The 18,294-nt window shown below is 47.5% G+C and overlaps 2 protein-coding genes across 2 annotated transcripts in view; one reads left to right on the top strand and one right to left on the bottom strand.

The window, feature by feature from the left end:
* KDM4B (lysine demethylase 4B) overlaps positions 1-18,294 on the bottom strand; it is a 299,919-nt gene that overhangs the window by 19,154 nt on the left and 262,471 nt on the right. The window contains exons 16-18 of the mRNA XM_058163587.1: positions 16,666-16,742; positions 13,010-13,065; positions 9,697-9,805 (exon numbers count right to left, since the gene is read on the bottom strand). Coding sequence (XP_058019570.1) covers positions 9,697-9,805; positions 13,010-13,065; positions 16,666-16,742 — 242 coding nt within the window. The remainder of the gene's footprint in view (positions 1-9,696; positions 9,806-13,009; positions 13,066-16,665; positions 16,743-18,294) is intronic.
* Positions 1,438-6,485, top strand: LOC131188365 (uncharacterized). The gene is made up of 2 exons (XM_058163596.1): positions 1,438-3,215; positions 6,213-6,485. The coding sequence occupies exon 1, from the start codon at positions 1,450-1,452 to the stop codon at positions 2,350-2,352; it is 903 nt and encodes a 300-aa protein (XP_058019579.1). The 5' UTR covers positions 1,438-1,449; the 3' UTR covers positions 2,353-3,215; positions 6,213-6,485.

Below are 18,294 nucleotides of genomic sequence, written 5' to 3' on the forward strand. Positions count from 1 at the left end.
AATACACTTTCTAAATGAGACAGCGCACCAGAGCAAGGCCGGGAAATTACGCGGTGACAAAGTGAGACATCTCAACTCCACGGATGACTAAATTTTGGAGCTGAGAGGGAGCCAAGACTTTGGGTGGCGGGTGGGGGGGGGAAGAGGGGAGATTTTAAAAAGTCTGAACAGGCTGCAGGGGTGGGCCGAGAGGAAGAGGAGGAGACCGACTGTGGGGAAGGGTCAAGGTGGACAAGTGAAGCAAGAGAAATAGGAGGCCCAGGAGACGACAGTCTCGGCTGGGTTACAGGATGCGTGAAATAGGGCTAGGCGACTCTGTCGATCTCATTACAGGTAGTCCTCGACTTATGACCGTAAAAATGGACCCTGCACATCAGGGGTCAGTCAAGGGATTGGCCTGATTTTATGATGTTTTCTATGGCGGTCACTGAGCAAATCACCGGTCGTTAAGCGAACCGATAAAGTTATGGGCGTGGCTTTGCCAAAAATGGGAAACGAGAGGTTTTTCTTGGCAACTCTCAGTGGTGGGTTTCTACCAATTCGCCCTGGTACGGGAGAACGGGTAGTGGCAGTGGTGGGAGGCTCTGTCCACCCGCCCCGGATGTCATCATAGGAGCTCTGCACATGCGCAGAGCATTTGGCATGTACGGCATATGTGTGCACGCATAGCGCACGTCTGGGGCTCACTGTGCATGTGCAAGCAGCGAACCGGTGGCAACCCACGGAGGATTCTGCATGCGCAGAAGTGCCACATGTGAGCAAAGCAAGCACGCACGCGCTCCTGGTTCCGAAGGTAAGAGGAACTCACTACTGTCAAGGGCCTCTGGTGGCTCAACAGACTAAGTCTGTCTGTTATGAACAGCAGCTGCCTGCAATTGCCTGGCTACTCAGGATGTGACACGAGGCTGGCTCCAGGGAATTATAAATGCTTCATTGTTGGAAGGGGTTTTCCCCGCTGCCTTGAAAGAGGCGGTGGTGAGACCCCTCCTCAAGAAGCCTTCCCTGGACCCAGCTGTTTTGGGTAATTATCGTCCAGTCTCCAACCTTCGCTTTGTGGCGAAGGTTGTAGAGAGTGTGGTTGCATGGCAGCTTCCCCGGTACCTGGATGAAGCTGTCTATCTAGACCCGTTCCAGTCCGGCTTCCGGACCGGTCACAGTACGGAGACAGCTTTGGTCGTGTTGGTGGATGACCTCTGGAGGGCCAGGGATAGGGGTTGTTCCTCTGCCCTGGTCCTATTAGATCTCTCAGCGGCTTTTGATACCATCGACCATGGTATCTTGCTGCACCGGTTGGAGGGGTTGGGAGTGGAGGCACCGCATCGGTGGTTCTCCTCCTATCTCTCCGACCGGTCGCAGACAGTGTTGACAGGGGGCAGAGGTCGACCGCGAGGCACCTTACTTGTGGGTGCCTCAGGGTCGATTCTCTCGCCCCTCCTGTTCAACATCTACATGAAGCCGCTGGGTGAGGTCATCAGTGGTTTCGGGGTGAGTTATCATCTGTACGCTGATGATACTCAGCTGTACTTTTCCACCCCGGACCACCCCAATGAAGCTGTCGAAGTGCTGTCCCGGTGTCTGGAAGCCGTACGGGTCTGGATGGGGAGAAACAGACTCAAGCTCAATCCCTCCAAGACGGAGTGGCTGTGGATGCCGGCACCCCGGTACAGTCAGCTGCAGCCGCAGCTGGCTGTGGGGGGCGAGTTATTGGCCCCAACGGAGAGGGTGCGCAACTTGGGTGTCCTCTTGGATGGGCGGCTGTCGTTTGACGATCATTTGGCGGTCGTCTCCAGGAGGGCTTTTTACCAGGTACGCTTGGTCCGCCAGTTGCGCCCCTTTCTTGACCGGGATGCCTTATGCACGGTCACTCATGCCCTTGTCACTTCCCGCTTGGACTATTGCAATGCTCTCTACATGGGGCTGCCCTTGAAGTGCACCCGGAGGCTGCAGCTAGTTCAGAATGCAGCTGCGCGGGTAATAGTGGGAGCGACTCGTTGCTCCCATGTAACATCAATCCTGCGCAGCTTGCACTGGCTTCCTGTGGTCTTTCGGGTGCGCTTCAAGATTTTGGTTACCACCTTTAAAGCGCTCCATGGCTTAGGACCCGGGTACTTACGGGACCGCCTGCTATTACCTTTTGCCTCCCATCGACCCGTACGCTCCCACAGAGAGGGCCTTCTCAGGGTGCCGTCCGCCAAGCAATGCCGGCTGGCGGCCCCCAGGGGAAGGGCCTTCTCTGTTGGAGCTCCTACGCTCTGGAATGAATTTCCCCCTGGTTTACGTCAAGCGCCTGATCTTCGGACCTTTCGCCGTGAGCTGAAAACGCACCTATTTATTCAAGCGGGACTGGATTGATATTTTATTGGGGTATTTATGTCTTATGATTTTAAATGGTTTTAAAAATTTTGGCCACGTTATAATATTTCTTTTTAACTTCTTTTTAATGTTTATACATTGTATTTTTACTAGGCTGTACACCGCCCTGAGTCCTTCGGGAGAAGGGCGGTATAAAAATTGAAATAAATAAATAAATAAATAAATAAATTACTGCAAGTTCAAGTCCCACCAGGCCCAAGATTGATTCAGCCTTCCATCCTTTATAAGGTAGGTAAAATGAGGACCCAGATTGTTGGGGGCAATAAAAAGTTGACTTTGTATATAATATACAAATGGATGAAGACTATTGCTTGACACAGTGTAAGCCGCCCTGAGTCTTCGGAAAAGGGCGGGATATAAATGCAAAATAATAATTAAAAAAAATACTGCCACTCTCGCAAAACACAGTCAGGTGAACATTGGGATATTGCAAACAACCGTCCATGTTGCCAAGAGCCCAAACTTTGCATGTATGACTATGGGGAGAAGGGGGAATCTGTCAGAATTTTGAATCCAGGGCACAAGTAGCCCCAAGGAAAGTCTGTTGTAACTTCAACCTGTCATAAGTCAAGGACTATCTGTATTTGCTTTTTCTCTCCTTAATCCCTAATCCGAAAGGTGCTTTTTTTTTCCCCAAGAGGCAACTGGACTTTTGGATTTTTCTTTTGAAGACATTTCGCTTCTCATCCAAGAAGCTTCTTTAGCTCTGACTGGATGGAGGAGAACGGAAGGATTTCTACTCCTTGCAGACAGCTGGTCATTTACATCCTTTTTAAAGAGTCGTTGAGGCCACTTGGAGGTTTGTCTAGATCAGTGGTTCTCAACCTGTGGGTCGCGACCCCGTTGGGGGTCGAATGACGATTTGCCAGGGGTCGCCTAAGACCATCGGAAATATGGGAAGTCTACTTGTGAGTCGAAGAATCGCGCTCCAATGGTTGACTCCACAAGCCAGCTGCAGGCTCTTCAAATCGCTAACCGAATTCGGCTTCAGGCGCGATGAATTAAAAAAGAGAGAAATCTTTGCTCTGATGTCTCCCTCTCAAGCCAGCTGCAATCGCTCCCAATCGCTAGCCTAATCTGGCTTCAGGCGCAATAAACTTAATAGGGGAGGAGTCTCCGCTTTAATGCCTCCGTCCTCAAGGCAATCGCAAGCAGTTCAGATCGCTAGCCAATATGGCTTCAGGCGCGATAAATTAAAAAAAAAACACAGTTTGCCGCTTTTCCCCCTTCTGCGGCTGCTGAGGCGTGCTGAGATCGCTGCCTATCACCGCGATGAAATCAATATGAACGAAAATAATTTTACGGTTGGGGTCGCCACATTGTGGGGAATTGTATTAAAGGGGTCGCAGCACTATAAAGGTTATGAACCCCTGGTCTAGATCCTCAGGGCCACCTGAGTGGTGCAAATGGATGTGAAGCCTTCTGGACTGCAGGATGTTTTCTGCCCTGTGTCCCACACAGCCAAGAAGGCTCCACACACCCATTTGCACCACTCGGGTGACCCCCCCCCCCGAGGACACAGATAAAACTCCAAGTGGCCTCAACAGTTCTCTAAAAAAAAAAAGAATACAAATGACCAGCTGTCTGCAAGTTGGCAGCTGGTTCAAATTTGTGACGGTTTCTGTGTCCCGACAACCTTCTGACAAGCGAAGTCAAACCGTGTTACTAATTTAACAACAGCCGTGATTCACTTCACAAATGTGGCAAGGAAAGTCTTAAAATGGGGCAAACCTCAACACTTAAAAACATTCTTGCTTAGCAACATGAATTTTGGGCTCCACTGTGGTCGTACGTTGAGGACTACCTGTACTATTTCTGATAAATGACTGTCCAGGCTCTTCTTAAAAGCTTCCAGTGATGAGGCACCCACAACCTCTGGAGGTAGGTAGTTCCGCTGGTTAATTGTTCTCACTGTTGGGAAGTTTCTCCTTAAGTAAGCTCAAACTGCCCAAGGAGCTGCTGATCCAATTCTACAGAGGAATTATTGAGTCTGTCATTTGCACCTCTATAACTGTCTGGTTCGGTTCTGCAACCCAACAAGAAAAACACAGACTTCAGAGGATAATTAGAACTGCAGAAAAAATAATGGCTACCCACCTGCCTTCCATTGAGGACCTGTATACTGCACGAATCAAGAAGAGGGCCGTGAAAATATTTACAGACCCCTCGCATCCTGGACATAAACTGTTTCAACTCCTACCCTCAAAACGACGCTATAGAGCACTGCACACCAGAACAACTAGACACAAGAACAGTTTTTTCCCGAAGGCCATCACTCTGCTAAACAAGTAATTCCCTCAACACTGTCAGACTATTTACTGAATCTGCACTACTATTAATCGTTTCATAGTTCCCATCACCAATCTCTTTCCACTTATGACTGTATGACTGTAACTTTGCTGCTGGCAATCCTTATGATTTATATTGATATATTGACCATCAATTGTGTTGTAAATGTTGTACCTTGATGAACGTATCTTTTCTTTTCTTTTATGTACACTGAGAGCATATGCACCAAGACAAATTCCTTGTGTGTCCAATCACACTTCGCCAATAAAAGTTCTATTCTATTCTATTCTATTCTATTCTATTCTATTCTATTCTATTCTATTCTATTCTATTCTATTCTATTCTATTCTTAGTTCCAGGTTGCTTCTCTCCTTGATTATTTTCCATCCATCGTTTCCAGTCTTGCCTTCAAGGTGCTTTGGAGAATAGTTTGACTCCCTCTTCTTTGGGGCAGCCCCTGAGATATCGGAACCCTGGTATGATATCACCCCTAGGCCTCCTTTTCACTAGACCAGACATACCCGGATCCTACAATCGTTCTTCGTTATGTTTTAGCTTCTAGGCCCCTAATCATTTTTGTTGCTCTTCTCAACGGTCATTCTTCAAGTCAAGAAGAATCCAGCAGAGGCTGTTTTTTGTCTTTTGTGTTTCATTCCCTAATCAGGTCACTGCACCACAGTTTGTCTGCTGCAGGATGTTTGTTTACTCCGCCCTCCCGCCAAGAGACTCATTCAAACCTGGTCTATTTCCTTCCCTTCGGATTTCGCAGCCCACTTACCTGAATTCCCTCCCCCCTCGCTCTGAAATGGGAGCATCCTGGTTTTAGCTGGCAGCTCCCTCTCCCCTCCCCAATACGCTTCCTCCCTTGTTGTACCTTGATGAAGGTATCTTTTCTTTTATGTACACTGAGAGCGTATGCACCAAGACAAATTCCTTGTGTGTCCAATCACACTGGCCAATAAAGGATTCTATTCTATTCTATTCTATTCTATTCTATTCTATTCTATTCTATTCTATTCTATTGACTCAGCTTCCTAGCCGACCTTCTGGTCAACACTTAAAATGAGGGGATGGCGACACAACGCCAAGAAGGAAACGAAAGCAGCGGTTCTCAACCTTTATAGTGCTGCGACCCGTTTAATACAATTCCCCACGATGCGGCGACCCCAACTGTAAAATTATTTTCGTTTTGAATTTATCGCGCCTGAAGCCGTATTGGCTAGCGATCTGAACTGCTTGCGATGGCCTTGAGGACGGAGGCATTAAAGCGGAGACTCCTCCCCTGTTAAGTTTATCGCGCCTGAAGCCAGATTAGAGTGATTGCAGCTGGCTTGAGAGGGAGACATCAGAGCAAAGATTTCTCTCTTTTTTTAATTCATCGCGCCCGAAGCCGAATCCGGCTAGCGATTTGAAGAGCCTGCAGCTGGCTTGTGGAGTCAACCATTGGAGCGCGATTCTTCGATTCGCAAGTATACTTCCTGTATTTCCGATGGTCTTAGGTGACCCTTGGCAAATCGTCATTCGACCCCCAACGGGGTCCCGACCCACAGGTTGAGAACCGCTGAACTAAAGGAACTGCGGAAGACCAGAGGGAGCAGAAGAGCTCTTTGGGTTTCTGACTGGGAGCGCAAAGTTTCTACAGCAGAGCACAGAAATGGAAAGGCAAAGCAAGTGCCAAGGGAAGAGAAAATGTGTAGCTGAGGATTGAACTGTGGGGTCCTCGGTGCTCTCTGAGCTTGGTGGTTTTCTTGCAGACGTTTCATGACCCAACTAGGTAACATCATCAGGGCTAGAAGGGAGTGGGGGGGTTTGTGGGGAGGAGGAGGAGGAGGAGGAGGAGGACTGTGGGGTCCTTGGTGCTCTCTGAGCTTGGTTCTTTTCTTGCAGACGTTTCATTGCCAAATAGGTAACATCATCAGTGTTAGAAGGGAATGGGTTTTGTGGCGTGGAGGAGGAAGTGGTGGTCTTTGAGATTGGTTGTTTTTTTGCAGATGTTTCATTACCACTCTAGGCAACATCATCAGGGCTAGAAGGGAAAGGGGTTTGTGGAGAGGAGGGGGAAAGGAGGAGGAGGATTTCAGGATCCTTGGTGCTCTCTGAGCTTGGTGGTTTTCTTGCAGACGTTTCATGACCCAACTAGGTAACATCATCAGTGCTAGAAGGGAGTGGGGCTGACTCTCTGTTTCGATACCGGTGGCCTAACAGCCTTATCAAGAAAATACCAAGCCCACTTCCACCAAGACTGATAGGGCAAACCAAATGAAAAATATGTTTTCTTTCTTTCTTTCTTTCTTTCTTTCTTTCTTTCTTTCTTTCTTTCTTTCTTTCTTTCTTTCTTTCTTTCTTTCCTTCCTTCCTTCCTTCCTTCCTTCCTTCCTTCCTTCCTTCCTTCCTTCTTTCTTTCTTTCTTTCTTTCTTTCTTTCTTTCTTTCTTTCTTTCTTTCTTTCTTTCTTTCCTTCCTTCCTTCCTTCCTTCTTAAAGAGGTCTCTCGTGTTCTACCACCCAACTGCTGGGGTCCCCTCCCCCTCCCCAAGGAATGCCCAGGCAAACTTGAACCGCAAGCTTCCTTCTCTCTGGGTGGACCTCTGGCTCTCCAAACCAGCCAATGCCCCAATGAGGAGGCATAGCTTCACAGCATCTCTGCGCCCGCAGCTCTGGAGTGCAGTTGGCCCGCTCAGATGACAATCCCTGCCCCAGCCTCAATGCAGGCTTGCCTCTATGGACCCCGCCGGCCCACAAAGCGGCAATGCAGAGACACTGGGAGGGTGCAAGTGGCAAAGCCGTTTGCCCAAGGACTTCGCGGGTTTCTCTCGGGAGGCCCATTAAGCAGGACAAGGCAGCCCCATGTAAAAAAAAAAAGGTTTTTTTTTTTTAATTTGCTGTTACAAGCCTGGGTAATGAAGAGGACGGCGGGCTGGAAATGTCAGGTTATCCATAAAGGAGCCGGCTCGGCAGTGCAATTTATCGCTTGTGTATCAGTGTGTTGCTGTCGGCTCCAGCCTGAGTAATAAATGCGTTTCGGCTCCGCCAACAGGGCCCCAAACCCCCCTTGCACCAGGGAGAAGCTCTCCAAAAGCATAAGGGAAGGTCTCTAATCTTCCAGCCAGAAAACAATCGATTCAGATAAACAACCGTATAGTAAAGAATAGGCTAATGAGGGAGCCCCCAGGAGGAAAACAACGCTCCCACCAACCTGCCTGGGCAAACCCCTTAGACATAAAGAGAGAGCAAGCCTCGCTCCCTTCTAGCACTGATGATGTTACCTAGTTGGGTCATGAAACCTCTTCAAGAAAATAACCAGGCTCAGAGAGCACCAAGGACCCCACAGTCCTCCTCCTCCTCCTCCTCCATCATCATCCTCACCACCACCACTCTGCAAACCCCTTTTCTTCTAGCATTGATGATGTTACCTAGTTGGGTCATGAAACGTCTTCAAGAAAAGAACCAAGCTCAGGGAGCATCAGGGATCCCACAGATGTCATCCTCTTCCTCCTTCTCTCCCTCCCCCTCCGCGCTGATGATATTACCTAGTTGGGTATTGAAATGTCTGCAAGAGACGAACCAAGCTCAGAGAGCACCCACAGGCCTCTTCCTCCTCCTTCCATCACCACCATTCTACAAGTCCCTCTCCTTCTGGCACTAATGATGTTACCTAGTTGGGTCATGAAACGTCTTCAAGAAAAGAACCAAGCTCAGAGAGAACCAAGGACCCCATAGATGACATCTTCCTCCTTTTCTCCCCCTTCTCCCTTCCTTCCAGCACTGATGATGTTACCTACTGTTGTGTCCTCCTCGCCTCCGTCCGAACGATGGCTTAATTAGCCGGCTCTTATCAGCTCTGGCAGCAAAAGAGCCAGCGTCTGCCAAGAGCCCTCGTTGGCTGCCAAGACACTGGTGAGTCACAACCTTCAGCTCTAGTCAATCCGTGGATTTGCCTGATACAAAGAGACACACCAGCTCTTGCTGCCTTTTATATCCTGTGGGGTGTGGCTCCATGACTCAGCACTTCCTAGGCCTGCCCCTCCCCTGCTTCTGTTGTTCTCTTCTCTCCTGCCTACAAAATATACAAATATAATATACAAATAGAATGAGACTATTGCCTTATACATTGTAAGCCGCTCTGAGTCTTCGGAGAAGGGTGGGGTATAAATGTAAACAAAACAAACAAACAAACAAACAAACAAACAAACAAACAAACAAAACCTGGGATTGAGCCAAGCCTGATTGCTGTCAGCTGGGTCTGCAGGCGTGGCCTGGGGTGGGGAAAGAGTCAGGAGAAGGAGGCCTCGTTATCTCCTCCACCTGGCCTGCCTCTGGCTCCTGGAGCTGATCCAGGGGAGCCGGTGCTTCCGAGGTAAGTCATGATGGCCCTTCCCCCTCACTGTCCAAATCACTTTCTGGCAAGAGGCCCGGCTCCAAGGCACTTTCGGGCATGGGGCCAGGTTTGGGGGCGGGAGCCACAACACCTACCCTGTTTTCCCCCAAATAAGACGTCCCTTGATAATAAGCCCAAACAGGATTTTAAGCGCATGGCAATAAGGCCAAGCGCTTCTTTCAGGGTTCAAAAAAATTATAAGACCGGGTCTTATTTTGGGGGAAACACTGTACTTAGGTACTGAAATGTCTCCAAGAAAACAACCAAACTTCAAGAGCATCAAGGATCCGACAGATGTCATCCTCTTCCTTCTTCTCCCCCTCCACCCCAGTACTGATGATGTTACCTAGTTGGGTACTGAAATGTCTTCAAGAGACGAACCAAGCTTAGACAGCACCAAGAACCCCACAGTTCTCCTCTTTCCTCCACCACCACCGTTCTACAAACCTCTCTCCTTCTGGCACTGATGATGTTACCTAGCTGGGTCATGAAATGTCTCCAAGAGCACCTGGGAGCCCACACTTCAACCCTGAACTACCCACATGCTCTTCTATGGCTTCCGGCCAAGGCTATTAACCTGTCGAGCTCAGTTTCCCTTCCCAAAGGAGTTCCCAGTTCCCCACCTCTGTTCCGAGAATGGGCTCGGGGAACCTCTTACCAGTTTCCACCGTTGCTCGAGGATGGCAGTGATGTCTACAGGGTGGCGCTCGAGGATGTTGACAAAACGGGCTTCGGGGACCGCGATGGCGCAGATGACGTGCACCCACCTACGAAACATCCAAGATGGGGGGGAAAAGAAATTGAAATGTTTATTTTGCTCCTGGATATCATAAAAGAGTTTGGTCAGAATGTTCATGAACTGGAATCGGGGATGGTCACAAGGTCAGCCAATGAATAGGTGTAGCAGCTAAGTCAGCCAATGAGGACTGTTTGGAAACTGAAACTGGAAGGAGCTTGGGCGTGGCTCCATATTAAGCTCTGAGCTCTGAGCCTGCTGAATTGAAACTGAAACTCATCTCTGCCTGTGTTTTTTTTTTTTTTTGCCTGTAACTCTCTACCACGTTGGAAGAATCTGCTTTTGGTATTGTATGTGTTATTATGTATATAAAGAGAAGTTCATGAATGTTGTTGAATCAGTTGCCTGTGTGTGCTTTCTGGATTTGATTTCTGCAACAAACTCTGACAAGAGTCGTCCAAAATAGATCAGGTTATCAACAAGAGAGGGGTAGAAGTGCGACAGGAATCTCTTACCGCTGCTCAAAGATCAATTTTGATCTTAAAATGGAGAGATTTAACACCGCCAATCTCACAGGACAAAGCCCAAGTTGGTTTGAGTGATATGAAGACTTCCAGTTGACTTGAGTTGTCTTAAGCTGATTATATCTTGCAGGTTGTCCTCAACTTACGACCACAGTTGAGCCCCAAATTTCTGTTGTTAAGTGAGACCTTTGTTGTTTTGCCCCATTTTACAAATGTTTACGACCCTTCTTGCCACGGTTGTTAAGTGAATCACTGCAGTTGTTAAGTTAGTAACAAGGTTGTTGCAGGAATCTGGCTTCCTGTGTCAGAAGGCCGCAAAAGGGGATCACGTGACCCCAGGATACCGCAACCGTCGTAAGTAGGAGTCAGATGCCAAGCGTCTAAATTTGGATCACAGGACCAATGGGACGTGATAACGGTCATAAGGGAGAAAAAAGATCGTAAGTCACTTTTTTGCAGGGCTGTTGTAATTTCGAACCGTCACTAAATGAACTGTTGTAAGTCAAGGATTACCTGTACATATTGGCACATTTCTAAACATTGGAATGTCGCATACAGAGGAATTATTGAGTCTGTCATTTGCACCTCTATAACTGTCTGGTTCGGTTCTGCAACCCAACAAGAAAAACACAGACTTCAGAGGATAATTAGAACTGCAGAAAAAATAATTGCTACCAACCTGCCTTCCATTGAGGACCTGTATACTGCACGAATCAAGAAGAGGGCCGTGAAAATATTTACAGACCCCTCGCATCCTGGACATAAACTGTTTCAACTCCTACCCTCAAAACGACGCTATAGAGCACTGCACACCAGAACAACTAGACACAAGAACAGTTTTTTCCCAAAGGCCATCACTCTGCTAAACAAATAATTCCATCAACACTGTCAGACTATTTACTGAATCTGCACTACTATTAATCTTCTCATCGTTCCCATCACCAATCTCTTTCCACTTATGACTGTATGACTGTAACTTGTTGCTGGCAATCCTTATGATTTATATTGATATATTGACCATCAATTGTGTTGTAAATGTTGTACCTTGATGAACGTATCTTTTCTTTTATGTACACTGAGAGCATATGCACCAAGACAAATTCCTTGTGTGTCCAATCACACTTGGCCAATAAAATTCTATTCTATTCTATTCTATTCTATTCTATTCTATTCTATTCTATTCTATTCTATATATTGGCACATTCCTAAATACCAAAGGTGTTTATTATAAAATGCTTCCCTCTCCCTCATTCACCATCCAATTTTTAAAAAACCCGTTGCATTCAAATAGCAAAGAAATCCTAGATCCTTTTGGAGGGCATTCTGAATGCTGACCAGCAAACTATTTCCGAGTGATCTATAAATTACAGGTAGTCCTCAACTTACAATAGTTCATTTAGTGACCGTTCAAAGTTACAATGGCACTGAAAAAAGTGACCTGTAGGACTGTTTTTCACCCTTGCAGCATCTCAACGGTCACATGGTCTAAAATCGGATGCTTGGCCACTGGCTCGTATTTATGACGGTTGCAGTGTTCCGGGGTCACATGATCCCCTTTTGGGACCTTCTGACAAACCAAATCAAGGGGGAAGCTAGATTCACTTAACAACCAGGTTATTAATTTACCAACTGTGGTGATTCACTTAACAACTGTGACAAAAAAGGTCGTAAAATGGAGCAAAATTCACTTAACTGTGGTCTCGCTTAACAACAGAAATTTGGGTTCAATTTTGGGCGTAACGGGAACTAGTGTAACACCTTTTTCAGTATATAAAAAAGGAAACTTAACCTGCTCTTCCAGAAGTAAACGTAGGTAACTTAGCAAAAAAATATCTCGAAGTACAGGGCACCCACATTTTAAAAACCGTGGTGGCGCCGTGGTTAGAATGCAGCATTGCAGGCTGATTCTACCCACTGCCAGCAGTTCGATCCTAACCGGCTTAAGGTGGACTCAGCCTTCCATCCTTCTGAGGTCGATAAAATGAGGATCCAGATTGTTGGGGGCGAAAGGCTGACATTTGTAAACCACTCTGAGAGGGCTGTGAAGCGATATATAAGCCTAAGTGCTATTGCTATCTCTCCCTTCCTTCCTTCCTTCCTCCCTTCCTCCCTTTTCCTTTCCTTCCTTCCTTCCCCACCACATATTTTTCTCCTTCCTTCCTTCCTTCCTTCCTTCCTTCCTTCCTTCCTTCCTTCCTTCCTTCCTTCCTTCCTTCCTTCCCTCCCTCCCTCCCTCCTCCTACCCTTCCTCCTTTCCTCTCCTCTTTTTCCTTTCTTCCCCATTCTCATTGATCCTTTCTCCCTTTCTTTCTTTCTTTCTTTCCTCCCTCTCTCCCTTTTCGTTTCCTTCCTTCCTTACCACATATTTTTCTCCTTCCTTCCTTCCTTCCTTCCTTCCTTCCTTCCTTCCTTCCTTCCTTCCTTCCTTCCTTCCTTCCATCTATCTATAATCTCTCTCTTTCTCTCAAGCCAAGATAGCACTGTGGTTAGAATGCAGCATTGCAGGCTGACTCTGCCCACTGCCAGCAGTTCGATCCTAACCGGCTCAAGGTGGACTCAGCCTTCCATCCTGTTGAGGTTGATAAAATGAAGACCCAGATTGCTGGAGACGAAAGGCTGACATTTGTAAACCGCTCAGAGAGGGCTGTAAAGTGGTATATAAGTCTAAGGGCTATTGCTAAAAGAAAGACAACACTTTATAGTCGATTTACCTTCCATCTGTAGTTCTTTGAAGGGCTCCTCCCCTGAGATTACAGAGGCAGCAATCCTGGGGAAGCAACATGGAAATTATATTTAAAAGGGTTGAGGGGGGGGGGAATCTCCCATCAAAATATTTGGGGAATTATGGGGAGAGGTGAAAGGAAAGAAGAATTATACCTAGCACCCTGGATTTGAGATACAAAGAATCAGGACCATATATAAGGTTGCAGAAGTTAACCTTAGTCAAGAATTACACGTAAGAATCTGGCCAACCAAAATTCAACACTAGATTGGCAAAAGGATCCACAGAATTCAGGAGAGGTTGGACTTGGACCGCTTGTTGGAATGTAAGGACTCTAAGCTAATAACCTGCTTAACTCCATCCGCCCAGCTCTGCCTGCTCTTTTCCTACACCTGAGTCCCTGATAAAGCCCTTCCTGGATGCTTCTAAAACGAAAATCAATTATCACAGCATGTTTAACAACAGAATAACAGAGTTGGAAGGGACCTTGGAGGTTGTTCTAACCTAGGCTCCCTTAAAAAGCAGGAAGCAGAGTCTTGGTCCTGGCAAAACCGGTTTAGCTCTGCCTGGTAAGGCCTGTTATTAAGAACACAAAGCCTGCAATTATTGCAGGTTCGAGCCCGGCCCAAGGTTGACTCAGCCTTCCATCCTTTATAAGGTAGGTAAAATGAGGACCCAGATTGTTGGGGGGGCAATAAGTTGACTTTGTAAATATATACAAATAGAATGAGACTATTGCCTTATACACTGTAAGCCGCCCTGAGTCTTCGGAGAAGGGCGGGGTATAAATGTAAACAAAAAAAAAAAAAAAAAAAAAAACCTCTTTTATTTACACAACTGTGAATTCCGTTCATTCGCAGTCAGCAAGGCCTGTCCAGACAGTTTTTCAAAGGAATATTTATCAACACAGCCCTTATCTCGCTTGGAGAACTGTGAGGTAACTAACGTGGTACAAGGCAAAAGTTGGCACAGAGTCTCTCAGATTCACAGAATGAACGAATGGTTTCCTGCAAAAGCCCTCTCCCCGTTCGCTCCTCTTTTGTTTCCGATGGGAGGGGCCAATCACCTCCAAGGTGTGGCTTTACTCCCAAGTCGCCCCTGCTTTCTGAGTTGTTCTTGTCTTCTGACAGCTCTGCACATGCGCACACTGGGAACAGGCCAGTGGTGGGATTCAAAAAATTTAACTACCGGTTCTGAGAGCGCAGCTTGGTAGGCGTGGCTTGGCGGGCTTGGCAGGGGAAGGATACTGTAAAATCTCCATTTCCTCCTGATCAGCTGGGACTTGGAAGGCAGAAAATAGATGGGGGCGGGGCCAGTCAGAGGTGGTATCTACTGGTTCTCCAAACTACTCAAAATTTTCGCTATCGGTTCTCCAGAACTGGTCAGAACCTGCTGATACCCACCTCTGGAACAGGCTCCAGCTGTTTCTCTGCCTCACTGCTGTCTAGCTCCCTCTCTGCCGCTGCAGAGCCCTCGTCAGAGCTTTCCCCAGCCCCCAGGACTGTTGTGACTTGTCCTCCCTCCTCTCCTCAGCCGGGCCCCTCCCGTCTCCAACCGGGCCTTTTATCAGACTCCGAGTCTGATAATGAAGATGAACGGCCTGTCATGACTCCAGCCCCCAGCCCTGGCCCCATGCCTGGAGAGGATTCCAGGAATGAAAGGACAAGCCCGATAAACCTCACTCATACAGCGTGTGTTCCTTTGGCTCAGCCTTCAGAGCAGGAAGCCAGCCAGGTGCTGGAATTAGTCGGCCCTACTCCCTCTGACCCCTCCCTTTCCCAGACGCTGACAGCAGATCCAGCTGAAAACAATTCAGAGTGGGTGGACCCTTCCAGAGATCTGAAAGGCGACGCCAGCAGAAGGAGGGGTGGGGCAGGCCTGGATAAATGCTGAGTCATAGAGCCACACCCCACAGTCTATATAAAGGACCTGCTTTTGGCATTCCAACCTTGAGTCAAGCAAAGTCTTATCGAGTTTGCTGATACCGGACCCTATCGCTGAAGTCACAACTTGGACTCCTGACCTGCCCTGAGAAACCTGGAAGGAACTTGGCAAGCTCCAAAGGCTTCGTTGCCAAGTTTGTTACGGACTTCCTTGATTCGTTTGTCAGAGTGGGGGGTGGGACACAACAAGGACTGGTCCTTGTTCCTCCCCAACCTCCTCACTGTCCGACTCTGCTGCCAGATCTGCTGGCCACCGGCAGGCCACAACGGAGGTCTTCTAGTCCAACCCCCTGCTCAGGCAGGAAACCCTATACCAGGGTGTCAAACTCGATTTCATTGAGGGCCACATCAGGGTTGTTTGTCCTCGGGGGGCCGGAGTGGGCATGGCCAGCTTGATGTCACTCATGTCGGGGGTGCCTGTGGTGGGCCCAGCGCTCTGCTAGTGAAAACGGGCTCCCGAGCTCCGTTTTCAGCTGCGATGGCTTCCTGCAACCCTCTGCCAGTGAAAACAGACCTGGGGGGGGGGGGGGCCTGTACGCGACCCTCTCGAGCTCCCTTTCACTGGCAGAAGCACTGCAGGCCAGTTCTTTGCTGTTTCCAGGGCGGCCCCGCAGGGCCAGATCTAAGCACCCTGCGGGCCGGATCTGGCACTAAGGCCTTAAGTGTGACACCCCTGTCCTATACCATTCTAGACAAATGGTTGTCCAATCTCTTCTTAAAATCTCCACCCGCAGCTTCTGAAGGCAAAGCCGTTCCACGGATTAACTGTTCTCACTGTCAGAAAAAATTCTTCTTAGTTCTAGGTTGGATTTTTCTTAAGATAAGTTTCCATTTGTTCCTTTTTGTCCTGCCTTCAGGTGCTTTGGAGAATAGGTAGACCCCTTTCTTCTTTGTGGCAGTACCAGAGGTGGGTTTCAACAGGTTCTGACCAGTTCTGGAGAACCGGTAGTGGAAATTCCTGCCTGGGCAGGGGGTTGGACTAGAAGACCTCCAAGGTCCCTTCCAACTCTGTTATTATGTTATGTTATATAAATTTTGAGTAGTTTGGAGAACCGGTAGATACTACCTCTGACTGGCTCGCCCCCATCTATTCTCTGCCTCCCAAGTCCCAGCTGATCAGGAGGAAATGGGGATTTTGCAGTAACCTTCCCCCCGAAGTGGGGTGGGAATGGAGATTTTACAGTATCCTTCCCCTGCCATGCCCACCAAGCCACGCCTTCAGAACCGGTCCCCACCCCCGGTCCATGGCATACCAGATATTTTAATGTTTGTAATATTGTTTTTATATGGCTGTAAACCGCCCTGAGTCCTTCGGGAGAAGGGCGGTCTATAAATAAATAATAATAATAATAAATAATATAGGTCTGCACAAACAAGCGAAGCGCCATCTGCAGGATGCAGGAAGCATGTGAAACCACGGCTCCTCCGGTCCACAGAAAAAACTCTCTCCACACAAACGCTCCCTGGTGCCCAAAAGATTGAGGGCCACTGTCTTAGATATTATATTGGAAGGCTACTATCACGACGCTCCTGGTTCTTTTCTTCATCATCCATCATCTTCATCCTCTTTATCTTCAACACCACCCCAAAAAATCACAGAAGCCACCTTAGGATCAAAGCTAGCATTATGCTGGGATCCAGCCCTCCACTTAGCCCCTCCCTCCCTTTTTTGGGGGGCTACCAAGAAAGAGGTTTTGCCTACCGCTAGGAGTGAGTTTGCTGAGCAACGGGAACAGGTCCAGCCTTCATTCACAAGGTCCGGGCGTATCCCATAGCAACCTGTAATAAAAAAAAAATAAAGTATCAAACTGGGGGGGGGGGGAAAGAACTGGAAGAAAAGAACCCCGCAAATCAGTTAAAATCACTTGCGGCGAGCTCTTTTCCCCAAAGCATTTAATTCAAACTCAATAAAAGATTAATGCTTTTTTTTTCCCCGTTCTCCATCATCAAAAGTAGGGGCCACAACACAAAGAGAAAATATATAAACAGCGCATCTCTCGGGAGGCTTCAGCTAAGATTAATTTTTTTAATTGCTGGATTGTTATTTAGGGCAGAGTCCAGAGTCGCCTGATAGAGAGAGAGATGGGCGGCATGTACAGTAGTGGCCAAAATTGGGGAAATCTTTTGGGAAAAGGGTATTTTTGAGGTTTAATGGCTAATAGCACCACTTTTTTGGGAGGAGTTCCAAGATAATCCTATTCCACGGCTGGAGTGGCCTGACCCAGCAAAAAAACCCAGTTAATAGAAGCCATCATTCAATCTTGGTTTCACATGATAACAGCTGCAGAACTAAAGACTTGGTTCACTCCATGGGAGCACGTTGTAAGGTTGTAATTCATGCTAAAGGTTACCCAACTATTAACTGACATGGTGATAATTTTTGTATATCTCGTTTTTTCTATATGTTTCCCTTTTCTTCTTTATACCGTAACTGCTATTCTAATAGCAAATCCTTCATAAAAGTTACTTCATTACATTCTTAATTATATTATCTTTCCATTGATATATATAATTTTATGGTACTACTACTAAAAAAAAGTGGGGTTATTAGCTAGTTTTAGAAAATACACTTTTCCCAAAAGGTTTCCACAATTTTGGCCACTACTGTACATTGAATAAATAAAAGGCTGTTTCTGTCCAAATCGCCAGGGGAAACGAGTCCTCCGCAGCCCATTTCTGAACGGTCTCTTTGGGAAGATAGAAGAGACAGGGGTTGTTTATTTTCAAAGTATTTGTGAAAAGTGTTTAAAGAATTCCAAACAAAAGGGAACACTGAATAATTTTATTTAAGAGGCAACTATGGGAATTACAGGTAGTCCTCAAATTACAACAGTTCATTTAAAACGGCCGTTCGGAGTTACAAGGGCACCGGAAAGAGAGACTTATGGCCACTTTTCACACTTATATTTTTCACACAATTAATCAGTGGGACAACTTGCCTGCAGAAGCTGTGGATGCTCCAACACTGGAAGTTTTTAAGAAGATGTTGGATAACCATTTGTCTGAAGTGGTGTAGGGTTCCCTGCCTGGGCAGGGGGTTGGACTAGAAGACCTCCAAAGTCCCTCACCACCCCGTCATTCTGTAATTGTGGATGCCGGCACCCAGATTCAGTCAGCTGCAGCCGCAGCTGGCTGTTGGTGGCGAGTTACTGGCCCCAAAGGATAGGGTGCGCAACTTGGGTGTCCTCCTGGATGATCGGCTGTCGTTTGAAGACCATTTGACGGCCGTCTCCAGGAGGGCCTTCCACCAGGTTCGCCTGGTTCAGCAGTTGCGCCCCTTCCTTGATCGGGATGCCTTGTGCACAGTCACTCATGCGCTCGTTACCTCTCG

This window comes from Ahaetulla prasina, chromosome 1, assembly GCF_028640845.1.
Source record: "Ahaetulla prasina isolate Xishuangbanna chromosome 1, ASM2864084v1, whole genome shotgun sequence".
Lineage (NCBI taxonomy): Eukaryota > Metazoa > Chordata > Lepidosauria > Squamata > Colubridae > Ahaetulla > Ahaetulla prasina.